We start from the raw sequence: 15,188 nt of genomic DNA, 5'->3' as shown, positions 1-15,188 counted from the left end.
TTTAATTATAATAAATAAAATTTAAAAAAAGAAAAAGAAAAAGCTTTCGACACATACTTCTCCAAAGAAGAGTAACATGCAAAAACATAGGACTAGGTCACTTGGGAAATGCAAATTAAAACCACAATAGGATACAAGTTTACATACACATTAGAACTGGGGAAAGCCCACCTTGAGAATTCCAAGGACTGACAAGGGAACAAAATACTCAGCATTGTTTATGGATCATAAACTACTTTGAAAATAGGTTTGTAGTTTCCTACAATGATAAACCTACCCATACCATATGACCTAGCAAATTCCTCTTTTTGGTATTTACCTAAGAGAAATAAAAACAAATGTTCATACTAATTAATTGCCCATATGTTTATTCAAGCTTTATCCATAATTTGCTAGAAATGAAAAACAACTCAATATTCTTCAACTGCTAAATAAACAGACACTGTGGTATAGCTATGCAATGGAATACTACTCAGCAATAAAAAAGAAAAAAAATATTGATAAACATAAGTACAAATATCAAATTCATTTTACTCTGTGAAAGAAGCCAAATTCAAATGGTTGCTTAATGTCTTATATTTTATATAACTTTCTGGACAAGATAAAAACCACAAGGACAAAACCAGACCAGTGGTGGTCTAGGCTAAGAGGGGATTAACAGCAAAGGGCAAGGGTGAAGAGGGGATTCTACAAGGTTCTGGAAATGCCCTAAGTCTCTAATATGATACGGACTCTGTGACCGCAGCCCAGAATCCTTGTTCCCCAGCTTCCAGGACCTCACAGACGCCAAATCTGAGAGCACTCAAATATCTTTTATTGAATTATATAACACCTGCATAGAATCCACATAGACATATATGTTAAATCATGTCAACATCACTTATACTTTATGCATCATAAATCTTTCCTAAGTAGCTGATATATATCACTGTTTACGGAGTAATGATAAGAAAAAATAATATGTGCATATTCAGCACAGATGAAATTGAGGGTGGTGTGAGAGCTATGTAGCCCAGGCTGGCCTGGAGATAACAGCAATCCTCCTGCCTTATCCTCCCAGGTACAAGGATTATAGGTATTCACCAAACCCAGCTATATATTTTTATTTTATTTGCTTATCTATTGTTTATTTTAGTGTGTGTGTGTGTGTGTGTGTGTGTGTGTGTGTGTGTGTGCACCACAGTGCACATGTGGAGGTCAGAGGACAACTTTCAGGAGTCAGCAGTCTCCTTCCACCATGTGGGTCCCAGGGATTGAACTCAAGTCATCAAACTTGGCAGCAAGCAACTTTACCTGCCGAGCCATCTTACTAGCCCCTAAATAGTGTTTTCTAAATAGTTCTGATTCATGATTGATTGGATGCACAGATGTGGAACACACGCATCCAAGAAAATCCCATTATTTCCCTCCTCTACCCTAAACTCAAGACCCTTCTCTCTAATTAAATACAAGTTCCGGCTCCTTGGGTCTGTTGCAGTTCACAGGCCAGCTGTATACGTATTTGTGGCATAGATACAGCACCAAACACTAAGGCATGTAAATTTTAACATATAATAACTATACCTTGCCTGAGTTTGATGATGCATACCTGTCATTTCAGAACTTGGGAGGCAGAGGGATGAAAATCAGGAGCTCAAAATCAATCTTAGCTACATAGATAGTCCAAGGCCAGCTTGGGCTACATGAAACTCTGTCTCAAAAAAAACAAATAAATAAGGAAATAAAAAAAAACTTCAGTAAACTATTTTCCTTCTTAAGCGAGTAAGAAGGCTAAAGCTGAACTCAGGGGTCGTGTGCTTGCCTAGCAGGCACAAGGCCCAGAGTCCAGTTTCCAGCCAGGATTGAAACAAACAAACAGAAATCTATAATAACAATACTTTTTTTAAGATACAACAACAAGTGTCACATGCCTGGTGAAGCCCCATCTCAAAAAAGACCCATCACAAAAGAAAAGTGGGATTCCAGCTTCAGGGCCAGCTCCTGTGTGTGTTCTGTGCTGCCACCCCCAGCATGGGCTCTCTGAATCCCCACCCCCATCCCCAGGGGACTATTGTAAGCATTGGTGACTAAGACCAGAGATCCAATAAGCTTCTATTCTTTAAGAGAACACAGACATTTCGAAAATGCTATTTATGAATACAGTTTCCTGTAATTGATGCCTGTGTCTGGAAGGCCTTTTCAAAAAAAAACGAGACCAGCATTTTGCAAATTCTAAAGTTGAAGTTCAGGCATAAATTCCAGTCACCTGTGCCAGCTGTGTGACTTGGGCTTCTAGAGTTCGGCCATAGCCCTGCCTTTGGAAGCAAGCTCCATTTCAACTTCCTCAGTCAATAGATTATCCTGGCTTCCACAGCCAGGTGAGGCCCAGTCTTGAGTTCTAGAGATCAGATAATGCCTCCCACGGCAGCTAATGAGTATTAATGCTCTTCAAGACTCGCAGCTTTCAGCGGCCTTTTCTGAAACAGCTTCTTTTTCCAGCACAGTAAACTTTCTTGCCAGGCAAGATTTGATTTCAAAGTTGCACTGAGTTCTAGAAATTCAGGTTTCTTTCTTGCAGGCTCCCACATTTCCGCACTGTTAGGAAACCTTCTGACCCCCGCTCCTGCCCTCTGGGGTTTGGGTAGATTATCTACTGGAAAGAATTAAGCACACCTCACTGGGGCTCTGGCCGCAGGGACTCAGCAAATCTTACAATAGGATTATTTTTGGTGGAAGAACTATGGTGAGCAAACCGCCTGGTTGCGTTTACTTATCCTTAAAGGCCTGCCTCCTCCTTTTGAATAACAACCTTTTGAAAAATAAACCGACTACAAGCAACCTACATGAATTTTTCTACAAGGAAACTGATAAACGGGTGCCATCCCCAAGAAGGTCCTAGAGAGCCTGGCTTGGGTCTTCACACCTGTGATCCCAACATTTGAGAGGTGGAGGCAGTAAAGTCAGGAGTTCAAGGACAGCCTCAGCTACATAGTGGGTGTGAGGCCAGCCCAGGCTACATTAGACCCTGTGTCAAACTACAAAAACAAAAACAAAAACAAAAGCAAAAACAAAAACGAAGGTTCTAAAGGGATGTGGGTGCAGCATCCCGGTGGAGCAGTTTCTTAGCAGGTGTGAGGCCTGGGTTTGGGTCATAAATGAGTAAATACCACAGGGTTATGTAAGCAGGTATCAGTGGGCTCTGGAAACTTCAGCTTTATTGGCATTCTCAGATGGAAAGTTAAGTCCAAACACTAGACATCTATCTGATACAGTCAAGGAAATCACATAGCATGAGTTTAGTTTGATTTGGTTTGACTTGGTTTTGCAGGGCTAGGAATCAACCCTAGGGCCTTGATCTGGGTTTGCACACCAGGCAAGTCTTAGTTTTAAATAAAAACTATGACACAAAATCTCTTTATAGTAAAATCTCAAGTACATTATGGAGAGAAAAAATTTAAGAAAAGAAAAAATACATAATTCAAATATTACATTTTTTAATAATGGACCTGAGCAGGAATTTCCTAAACTCCCTTTATTTTTTATTTATTTTATTTTTATTTTTTGAGACTGGATCTCACTATATAGCCCTGGCTAGACTATAACTTGTTATATAAACCAAGCTGGTCTCAAACTCACTGAAATCCACTTGCCTCTGCCTTCTGAGTACCAGATTAAAGGTGGGGGCCACCAAACCCAGCCCTAAAACTCTTTTATAATATAAAGATGCTTTCTCTCTCACCTTTAGTCCCAGCACTCAGAAGCCAGAGACGGGTAGATCGCTGTGAGTTCAAGGCCAGCCTGGTCTACATAGTGAGTTCAGGTCAGCTGGGACTACAGGGAGACGCTGTCTCAAAAAGACAAAAATAAAAAAGATGCTTAATTCTCTGCTCTGTGTGTGTGTGTGTGTGTGTGTGTGTGTGTGTGTGTGTGTACTTTGGTTGGTTGGTTGGTTGGTTGGTGGTTGGTTGGTTGTTTTAAGACAAAGTCACTAAGTAGACCAGGCTGGCCTCGCATTTGTATCTGTCCTCCTGCCTCTGCCTCCTAAATGCTGCATATGAGTGATTCACCATACCTGGCCTTCTCCAAGACACATATTTAACATTCCTGGATATTAGAAATATTAACATAGTCTTTAACACATGTGGTATAGCATTACATGGTTTTCATATAAAGGTTTTTATTATTTGTTTGCTTGTAAACATAAGATGAAACACTGATAAGTACTAATTATAACCTTTGGATTATCAAATTTATCATATAGCCTGGCATGGTGGCACACACCTGTAATCCCAGCACTCAGGAGGCAGAGTCAGGAGAATCACAAGTTCAAAGTCAACCTTGGACATAAAGCAAGACCCTGTTTCAAAACAATAAAAATAGGGGCTGGAGAGATGGCTCAGTGGTAATAACACCAGCTGTTCTTGCAGAAGACCCAGGTTTGAATCCCAGCACCCACATGGCAGCCAACAACTGTCCATAACTCCAGTTCCAGGGGATATGTTAAAAAATAAATAAATAAAATTAAAATAAAGGACTGGAGATGTAGCTCAGTGGTAGAGAGCCTGCTTAGTACATGCAAGTCTCTAGAGTTCAATACCTATCATCACAAAGGAATAAAAGAATTTAAATTATTATACAAAGAAACTACAAACCAGGTGTGATGGTTCATACCTATAATCCTCACACTTGGGAAGCAGAGGCAGGTGGGTCTCTGTAAGTTTGAGGCCAGCCTGGTCTACATAGCGAGTTCCAGGCCAGCTAGGGATACAGGGAGACCATGTCTCAAAAAGACATATATATATATATATGGGTATTTATATGAATTCCTTATATTCAAGACAGCACACTGTTCTCATATGATTCATGCATTTGCATTTTTTGAAGACAATATGCTGTTTTAGATGTTTATGCTAATCATCTGATGGACTATTTCTCAAAAATAGAAAGGGGAGTCAAAGTAATACCAGGCATGGTGGTACATGCCTGTACTCCAGCACTCAGAAGCTCAAGGCAGGAGGATGTCTTGAACAAATTCAAGACCATCCTGGGAAACATAGCAAAAAAAAACTCAAAAAAAAATCTTGAACATAAATGCATTCACCAAGCCTGGGGCATGATTCACACCTGCTAGTATAGGAATGTACATAAACAAGTATCCTAGAGATGACTTCTGAAAAAGCAAGTTGTCTTGTTACAAAACCAAAAGAATCTTGTTACAGAGGGGAAAATAACCTAAATGTTTGAGAATTAATGACTGAAGATGGATAAAATGCCTTTCCTTTTCTGGGAAGGCAGGGAAAGAGAATGGGTTGAGACAGGGTTTCATGTAGCCCAGTGATCTAAACCTCACTATGTAGCCAAGAATGACTCCAAACTCCTAATTCTCCTGCCTCCACTTCTCAAGTGCTTGGAACACACTTGTACATCATCTCCCTGGCTGGAGAAAGTTTCTAATGCTCACATCATGAGTAAATTCCAAAGCTCTTCATGCTGAGCAGCTCTGGGGACACAAAGGGGACATGCTCTCAGCACCTGGCTAGACAAACCCAAGATGTAACAAGCCTCTAGAATTAGAGATGCTAGGCTGAAATACTACAGTGACATCTCACATATCCATATTTCAGATCTCATCCCATAACTAAAGTAGCCATATTTGTGATTCTAATATGCCAGATCTGCCATTTAGATATTAGGTACAGCTGCTTCCCTGCATCAGTGGGTTCTACATATAGAGATTCAACAAACTTTACTTTGAAAATATGCAGAAAAAAAAGTGTACCTATACTAAGCATATGCAAACTTTTTTTCTTATCATTATTCCCTAAACAGTGTGGGATAACTATTTATACCACATGTGTGCTATATTAGCTGTGTTAAGTTATTGGGAGAGGATTTAAAGTCCTCAGCAGAACCAATACAGGTTCTATGCAAATATGATATCATTTTCCATAAGGGACATGAGAATCCTTAGATTTTGTCCACAGGTCCTAGGCCAATCCCCTAAGGACACTGAGGGCTACTGCATTAAATTAATCCTCAAAGGAGGTGAGTTTTAATCCTTTCATTGGATAAATAGAGCTTACTTCCAAGAGCATCACCTTAGACAGTAACCCAGAGAGAAATCCTCACACCAGCCTAGGGCTGAGGGCATTATTCTCATTATACAGATGAAGAAACAGAGGCCAGAAATTAAGAAACATGCCAAAGCCTCCTGATTGCTGTGCCTTGAGACTGTCCTCAGGTCTGTCTGACTTGAGTATAGTTCTGAACCATGGGCTCCTGGGAAGGAGGCTCTGGCCTGTGTTTGCCACAGTCTGAATTGCTCTGTGCCCCCTGACAATTGAAGTATAAGAAGTATACTTCAAGTAAACCCATGTGAAGAAGCTGGTCTGCTAAGACCAGACCCAGGAAGCTTCTGTATTCTCCAGAAGCAAGCCCCAGTGTGGAAATGGGCCACCTGTAAACTCACCCTAGGCAGCCTCTGATCCCTTACAGGGCCCTGCATTTCATACAGCTTGACCATACCAAGAGATAGAGATGAATAGACAGCTGGGTGCAGTGCATATGCTTGCAATCCCAGCACTTAAGACACTGAGGCAGGAGGATTTCTGTAAGTTCAAAGCCATCCTGGGCTATATAGTGAATTCCAGGCCAGCCTGAGCTACAGAATAAGACCTTGTCAGAGAGAGAGAGAGAAAGAGAGAGAGAGAGAGAGAGAGAGAGAGAGAGACAGAGAGAGACAGAGACAGAGATGACAGAGAGATGGAGAGAGACAGAGACAGAAAGACAGAGAGAGGGGCTCCCCTTCACCCACAGGGGATATAGTCCAGGCCACCTGTGGGTTCCCAAGCCACACTAGTTCCAAACCCGACCTATAAGGTCTTTCCTATACGTACGCACGTATGATACAGTTCAATTTATAAATTGCCAAGTAAGAGATTAACCACAATAACTAATAATAAGAACATTTATAAGGACATACTATAATAAAATTTACATGACTATGATATCTTGTCAAGACAATGTTTTTGGACTGTTATTGGCCCCAGGTAACGGAGACCACGTATAAATTGGGACTACTGTGTACTAGAAATAGGCGAGGAACTGAGTGCAGCTTGCTCCTCTTCTATTCTGCCATCCATCTGTTACAAGAAGTGGACTTCAGCACCAGAGAACTGGAACCTGCCTCTCAGAGCAGTGTCTGAGCAAGAAGCACAGTGGCCTTTCTGATTTGCTCCAGGTTCTCAGCCAGAGTATAGAGACAGGAACGTGCAAATCTCAGAATGCAAAATACTGAGGAACACTGGGAACAGCGACCCTTTGAATTTTAGATAAATTCACTTAAACCCGATAGCAGTGACAGATCCACATAAGACTGGGACAGGGAGTGCCTGCAGAGTGGGCACATGAGTGGGGGACAGGTGGGGACAGTAGCCTGGAAAAATCATCGAGCTGCAGTCCCAGCCCCAGAGCTGCCTGGCTCTGCCTGGAACAACTGCCTCATTCTCCAGGCTCCAAGCTGAGCAAAGGATGCCCAGGAGAATTCCTTTCTCAGTGGAGTTATTGAAAACACTAAATACAAATAGAGGTTTTTGGGGCTGGAGAGATGGCTCAGCAGTTAAGAACACTTGACTGCTCTTGCAGAGGACCCGGTTCGATTCCCAGCACCCACATGGCAGCTATGAACCATCCTTAACTCCAGTTCCAGGGGAATCCGAAGCCCTCTTCTGACCACCGTGGCATTGCATGACACAGGTGCACTCACATACATGCAGGCAATACACTCATACACATAAAATAAAAATAATAAATAAAATATTTTAAAAAAATAGAAGTTTTCTTTCAGGTTATTTCCTTAAGCTTTTTACCTAACTACATATGAGAGTAAGAACGTGCCCACTTAGGAAGGTGATAAAGCAAAATAAAATACTGTTAGCAGTCCAGAAAACCTACTCAAGATTCGGACACCTCCAAGATTTATATTTCCATAGTACTTTGATGAGCACTTGTAGGGGGATGCTTTGATGACCGTTTCCTGTCACATAAAATTCTGACCTCGAAGTTACACAATGTCCGTGTCTCCCACCGCCTCCAATCTTGCCCAGTGCTTCCTTCAGAAAAGTTGGAGTCCTGGGCAGTGCTTTGGACTCACCTGAATGTGCATGGTGCCCTCTACCGCCTCTGCGAGGTTGCCGCAACCACTGATGAGTGACAGCTGCTGCTCTGCGCTCAGAGAGCCTTTCAGAGACCCGGACTGCTCCAGCCACTTCATCTCCTTCCTGGAAAGAAGTACAGCATGGTCACTGCAGATAACCAAAATCAAATGGAAAGACAAAGCTGGACAAATGCAACTCAGAACCACGATGAGTCACAGCCTCGCAGCTTTTAGATGCTACCATCAAAAGAACAGGAAAGGAGCCGGGCATGGTGGCGCACGCCTGTAGTCCCAGCACTTGGGAGGCAGGGGCAGGTGGATCTCTGTGAGTTCGAGGCCAGCCTGGTCTACATAGTGAGTTCCAGGACAGCTCGGGCTACAGGGAGACCCTGCTTCAAAAAGACCAAAAAAATAAATAAATAAAAGAATAGGAAAGATTGTGCTGGTGAGGGTGTGGAGGAACTAGGATCCTTTGAGGAAAGTAAAATAGTGCCAGTGCATGCACTGTGAAAGCCAGCAACTTCCCAACTCTAAGTGGCTGTTACCGAGTTTAATTTGAGGTTTTTTTTTTCCTTTGAACTGTCATTTTGTACTTGGTTTTAGGTATAAATAAAGTACCTTCTGCTGCTACAAAAAACGAAGATATGCCAAAATACAGAGTTCTATATCATCTTTAACAAAAAGAACGTTCATGTGGTGGTTGATCTTCATTGTCAGTGTGATGGGATTTATAATCAGCTAGGAGACGCTCCTCTGAGCATGTCTGTCAAGGTGTTTCCAGAAAAGTTTGGCTGAGGGAGGAAGACCCACCCTGAGTGTGGGCAGCACCATCCATGGGCTGGGATCCCAGACTGAAGAGAAGGGAGGAAGGTAGAGGGACAGCAGCATTCATCCCTCTCTGCTTCTTGACTCTGGATACAATGTGACCAGCTACATGATGCCCCTGCCACCATGCCTTCCTCACCATGATGGACTGTATCCCTTCTTAAACTGTGAGCCAAAACAAACACTTCCAGGGCTGGAGAGATTCCCTCAGCAGTTTAAGAGCACTGGCTGCTCTTGCAGAAGACTGGGGTTCAGTTCCCAGCATCCATATTGCAGCTAACAACTGTCTGTAACTCTAGTTTCAGGGGATCTGACGCCCTCTAACCTTTGTGGGCACTGCACGACACAAGTGCACTTACACATAAAATAAACATAATAAATAAAATATTAAAAGCACTGATTTTTAAAATGAATAGCTTAAAACTAATGCACACACAAATTGTCCACACAACATTCTTTTCCTTCTGAAGGTTTTATTATGCACAAGTCATTTTAAATTTTTATTTTATTTATTGTTATGGGGGCATGCCACTACACGAGATCAGAGGACAATTTGATGGAGTCAGTTCTTTCTTCCCACCTCTACATGTTTCCAGGGGTGGAACTCAAATCATCAGGCTTACATGGCAAGTATTTTTACCCACTGAGCCATCTTACTGGCCCCTTAGCCAGTCTATGAACCTGGAATGGTGAAGCCTGGGCAGGCCTGGCTAGCTCCAGCAGCCTTCTCTACAGCCTGGATGGCACCCATAGCAACCATCTGTCTTATATCACAAACAGCCAAATGACCCAGAGGAGGACAGTCAGCGATGTTCTCCACACACATGGGCTAGCCTAGCACATCAATGATGGCAGCATCACCAAATTTCAAAAATGAAGACCATCTTCTTTTTTTTTTTTTTTTACCAGAATGGTGATCAATCTTGTCTTTCAGCTCAGCAAACTTGCACATTGCATAAGTTATGTGACAATCCAGTACAGAGGCAAAGCCAGCTGTGATTTGGTCTGGATGATCAATCACCTGAGCAGTAAGGCTAACTGCCCCCACCGATGGGTCATTTTTGCTGCCAGCACATTTCCAGGATGAACATCTTTGACAAAGGCGTACTTGACACTGAAGCCCTCTGTCCCCAAGAAGAGCTTCACTCAGAGTCTCATGGTGCATTTCAATAGAACGTGTCTGTGTGACACAAATGGAGCACGGATAACTGCCATGCTAGGCTTGAGAACACCAATCTCCAGTTGGTCCACAGGGACAATACCATAGACATGCTGGAGAGGGCATTTGGATGAACTGGTGACAGCATGTCATCTGGAGCTTCCAGCAGTATGGTTCCATGGGCACTGCCATCTTCAGAGGTCACTTTCCACTCCTTAAACTGAGGTATATTAGCATTTGGTTCCAGCATATTGTCATTATTTCAACCAGAAATCGGTTCAAATGCTACTGTGTCAAGGTTGTAGTCACCTTTCCAAGCGTAGATGCTGACTGGCTGTAGGATGACTTGGTGGAATCCATTTTGTTAACAACACTTAACTGTTTCACACTTGGTGTGTGAGCCAAAGAACTTGATCACAATTCTGCCATTCTTGGAGATGCCAGCTTGAAATTCAACAACACCAACATCAACCAGCAGGACAGCAAGTCATGTGCCAGCGATTGTGCTGTTGATAAAGATGCCATTGGTGGAGCCATGGTTACTCTTGGCTTCCAAGACCCAGGCCTACTTGAAACAACCCTTCCCATCTCAGCAACCTCCTTCTCAATTATTTTTGAGATTCTTCTGTTGATTCTACTACATTTGCAGGTCAGATGGTCAGTAGTGGTGAACTTGGCCAAATCCAAGTGCCCAAGAACAATTATATTTAAATGAGTCTTTTCCTTTCCTGTTTTAGCTTCAGTTTAGTGTGGTGTTCATAATACATGTGTTCTGATGGTAAACACATTGTGAAAAAGGCAGACTTAAGTATTTTTCTCCATTCATCTGTTGATGGACATCTAGGCTGGTTCCATTTCCTATCATGAATAGAGCAGCAATAAATATGATTGTGCCATAGTGACTATATCAGTTTACCTTCCCACCAGCAGTAAACATGGGTTTCTCTTTCCTCACATCCTCACCAGCATGTGTTATCTTTTGTTTTCTTAATATTACATACACACACAGAAAAATGGAACTTTATTCAGCAAAAAAGGAAGATGAAATGTTATTTGCAGAAAATTTGATGGAACTGGAAATTATATTACAGATTCCAAAAGACCAATAGCATATGTTTCCCTTCATATGCATATCCTAGATTTTAATTTTGAATGTGTGTGAGTGGATGTGAGTGTAGGTGTGGGTGTATGTCATGAAACTTGAAAGGGGACCATGGGGCATGCGACATGAAAGCAGAAGGGGGTCACTGGGAGGAAGGGGAAACAGCAGGGAGGACAGAGGGATGGGAGAAGGAGGGAGAGCCACTTTCGTTGTTTAGAAACCTCCATATTACTCTATATATTGGTTATATGAATTTATATTCCCACCAACAATGAATAAAAGGCTCCTTTTTTTCACACTTTCATAGAACTGGAAAAAAAATCCTAAAATGTAAATTGATATACAATAGACCCTAAATAACCAAAGCAATCTTGAACAAGAGAACAAAATTAGAGGCATCACAATACCTGGTTTCAAGACATACTACAGAGCCGTGATAACCAAGATGGCATGGTACTCACATAAAAACAAATTAAACAGAATAGAGATCCCAGAGGTAAACACAACAGCTACAGCCAAGAGATTTTTGACCAAGGAAACAAAACAAACATACTCATTTCAAAATTGGATTTCCGTTGTTAAGTTTTTGAGATCCTTATGTTGGATAAGTTACTACTGTTGTTAGAAGCACAAATTTTCCCATCTCCTTTAATGTCAAATGTACACAGTATGTAGTAATACTGGGCTTTAAAGTGATTATTTAGAGATCTGTTTCTGTCAATATAACAAAGTAAGTATCCTGAAACCCTTTCCATTTCAACACATATAAGAATATTGGGCAAATATGCACTTTAGAGGATTTAAAATAATGCATAGCTAATGGTAGTATTTTTTCATATGCTCATTGGCCATTTGTATTTCTTCTTTCAATTTGGGTCCATTATTCTCTATAGTACTGGGAGTTTGTTTGTTTTGTGGTTTTTGAGGTAAGGTATCATTGTGTAGCCCTGGCTATCTTAGAACTCGCTATGTAGACCAGTCTGGCCTCGAACCCACCGAGCTCTACCTTCCTCTGCCTCCCAAATACTGAGATTAAGGCATGTGTCACCATACCCCTCTAGTACTGGAAGCTCTACACTTGCAAGGCCTTGAGTTCAACCCCAGAACTAGGGATACTTACTTTATAATATTGCCAGAAACAGACCTCTAAAGAACCACTTTAAAGCCCAGTATTCCTACATACTATGTACATTTGACATTTCAGGAGATGGGAAAATGTGTGCTTCTAATAATAACAACTTAAACATAGCAGTGACTTCTACTGTACAAAGAGCTTCTAACACACTAACTACACCATACTACTGCCCAACCACACAGAACAGGCACAGGTTACTGCCGGAAGACATCCATGCTAAGGCCTCCTCCCTTGACCTTCTGAAGCTTGATTCTGTTATCTGAAACAGAAAGGGACTAGGAATGTAACCCAGTGATAGAGTACTTGCCTGGCATGTGTGAGGAAGCCTTAGGTTCAAAACCCAGCACCACGAAAAGAAAAACAGGAAAAAAAAAGATATGTAATAACTAAGTCCAATGAACTTGATTTTTTTTAATTTTTGTTTATTTACATTTTATGTGTATGAGTGTTCTGTCTGCACATATGAAAGTGCATCCGTGTTGTGCAATGTCTGCAGAGCCAGAAGAGGGCATTGGATACCCTGAAACTAGAGTTAAGGACAGTTGTTAGCCACCTTGTGGGTGCTGAGAACCAAACACAGGTCTTCTGCAAGAGCAACCAGTGCTCTTAACCACTGAGCCATCCCTCCAGCCCCTAATGAAATCAGTTTTTTAAATAAATAATAATACATAAGAAATATGCCAAAGCCGGGCATGGTAACACACATCTTTTGTCCCAGCACTTGGAAAGCAGAGGCAGGCAGATTTCTGTGAATCTGAGGTCATCCTGGTCTACCTAGGAAGTTCTAGGCCAGCCAGTGCTATATAATGAGACCCTGTCTCAGAGAGAAAGAAAGAAGAAAGAAAGAAAGAAAGAAAGAAAGAAAGAAAGAAAGAAAGAAAGAAAGAAAGAAAGAAGAAAGAGAGAGAGAAAGAAAGAAAGAAAGAAAGAAAGAAAAAGAGAGAGAGAAGGAGGGGGGAAGGGGGAGGGGAGGTAGGGAAAGAAGGAAGGAAGAAGAAGGGAGGGTGAAAAGGAAGGAGAGAGGGAGGGGGAGAAAAAGAAACGAAAATAAAAAGAATCTTCCTTCCTTCCTCCCTCCCTCCCTCCTCTCTCTCTCTCTCTTTCTTTCTTTCTTTCTTTCTTTCTTTCTTTCTTTCTTTCATCTTGCTTGTTCATCTTGGTGCCCAAGACATGATGGCCCACATATGGTATACAGTTGCCCAAGGACAAAAGCTTTTAGAAGCTTGACTGGGACTGGAATTAATCTTCTGGCACTCCCCTTGTCTGTTTGTTTGTTTGTTTAAAACAAGGTCTTATTCTATAGCCCAGGTTGTCCTCAACCTCTTAGCAATTCTCCCGCTTGGAATTGCAGTGTAAGCCTCTATACCTGGCTTTTCTCTCCCTCTCTCTCTCTCTCTTTTCCTTCAACCTCCCATGCACCTCCCTCCCTCCCTCCCTCCTTCCCTCTCTCTCACTGCAGGGCATAGATGCTCTTCCTTACTCTTTCTATTGTACAACACCATCTCATTTTTTTTTAACACTAACTGGTAAGATTTACTTAGAGGACTGATTTAGTTGGCACACTGATTTCCTGGGTTACACTCTGAAGATTTGAGGTTCACACACACTCATGAGAACAAGGGTGCAATAGGCATGCGTTTCCTCCCTGGTGAGTGCTGCTCATCTCCAGACTCAGGGAGTCTAGCTTGTGCTTAGACTACACAGTCCCCTTTTCCCTTCCAGGTGCCCCACTCTACCTGGCAAACCCACTGTCACTTTTCTCAACACTAACAAAACACCTGTGTAGAGCTACCAAACAAAAATCACTCTGCTCAATTAAAAGTATTTGATGTATTGGACTGGGATGTGGCTCAGTTGGCAGAGTGCTTGCCTAGCATACACAAAGCCCTGGATAACATCCTCAGCACTATGTGAACTAGACATGGTGGCACACGCCTGTGATCCCAGCACTCAGGAAGTAGAGGCAGGGGGACCAGACATTCTATCCTCAACTACATGGCAAGTTTGAGGCCAGCCTGGAATACATGAGACCCTACCTTTAAAAAAGCAAAAAACAAAACAATAACAACAACAACAAAACACACACACAAACACACATACACTTTTTTTTAAGTATCTGATTTTACAGAGGAATGAGTGAGAGATTTAATAAAAGAAAGATTCCTTAAAGCCTGTTGATTGTTCTATAACTGTTTTCACACTTTAAGGAATAAAAAAGTAGGCTGGAGAGATGACTCAGCAGTTAAGAACACTTGTTGCTCTTGCAGAGGACCTGGGCTCAGTTCCCAGCACCCACATGGTGGCTAACAATCATCTGTAACTCCAATTCCAAGGGGATCCAACACCAGCTTCTAGCCTCCGTGGGCATTGCACACACATGGTTCACTTAACATACATGCAGGCAAATACTCATAAACATAAAATTTTTTAAAATTTTAAAGAAAATTTAAAAAGCAGAAGGAATAATAAACATCCCCAATATTCCTACCATCCAGAACCAACCACCGTCAATCCAATCCTGCTGTGTTTTCTTTTTGCTGTTTTCTTTAAAGATTTTATTATTTTTATGTACATAAGGGCTTTGCCTGCTTGTATGTAAGTATACTGTGTGTATACAGTGCCCATGGAGGCCAGAAGAGGACAATGTATCCCCTGGAACTGTAGTTACAAGTGGTTGTGGGTCACCACGTAGGTGCTATGAACAGAACTTAGCCCTCTACAAGAGCTCTGCAAGTGCTCTTAACTGCTAAGCCATCTCTCCAGCCCCCTGTGTCTTTTTTTTTTTTCGTCTTTTTTGAGACAGGGTCTCCTTGTAGCCCCAGCTGTCCTGGAA

General features: G+C 41.9%; 1 protein-coding gene across 1 annotated transcript in view; it reads right to left on the bottom strand.

Moving 5' to 3' along the window:
- The window catches only part of Cryl1 (crystallin lambda 1), a 168,462-nt gene that overhangs the window by 119,754 nt on the left and 33,520 nt on the right, over window positions 1-15,188 (bottom strand). The window contains exon 3 of the mRNA XM_008824334.3: window positions 8,132-8,258. Within this exon, the coding sequence (XP_008822556.2) occupies window positions 8,132-8,258 (127 nt within the window). The remainder of the gene's footprint in view (window positions 1-8,131; window positions 8,259-15,188) is intronic.

The sequence above is a fragment of the Nannospalax galili genome, unplaced genomic scaffold (genome assembly GCF_000622305.1).
Source record: "Nannospalax galili isolate Female #2095 unplaced genomic scaffold, S.galili_v1.0 scaffold388, whole genome shotgun sequence".
NCBI lineage: Eukaryota > Metazoa > Chordata > Mammalia > Rodentia > Spalacidae > Nannospalax > Nannospalax galili.
The sequence above is the reverse complement of the archived record's forward strand: the minus strand, read 5'-3'. Positions and strand labels throughout refer to the sequence as shown.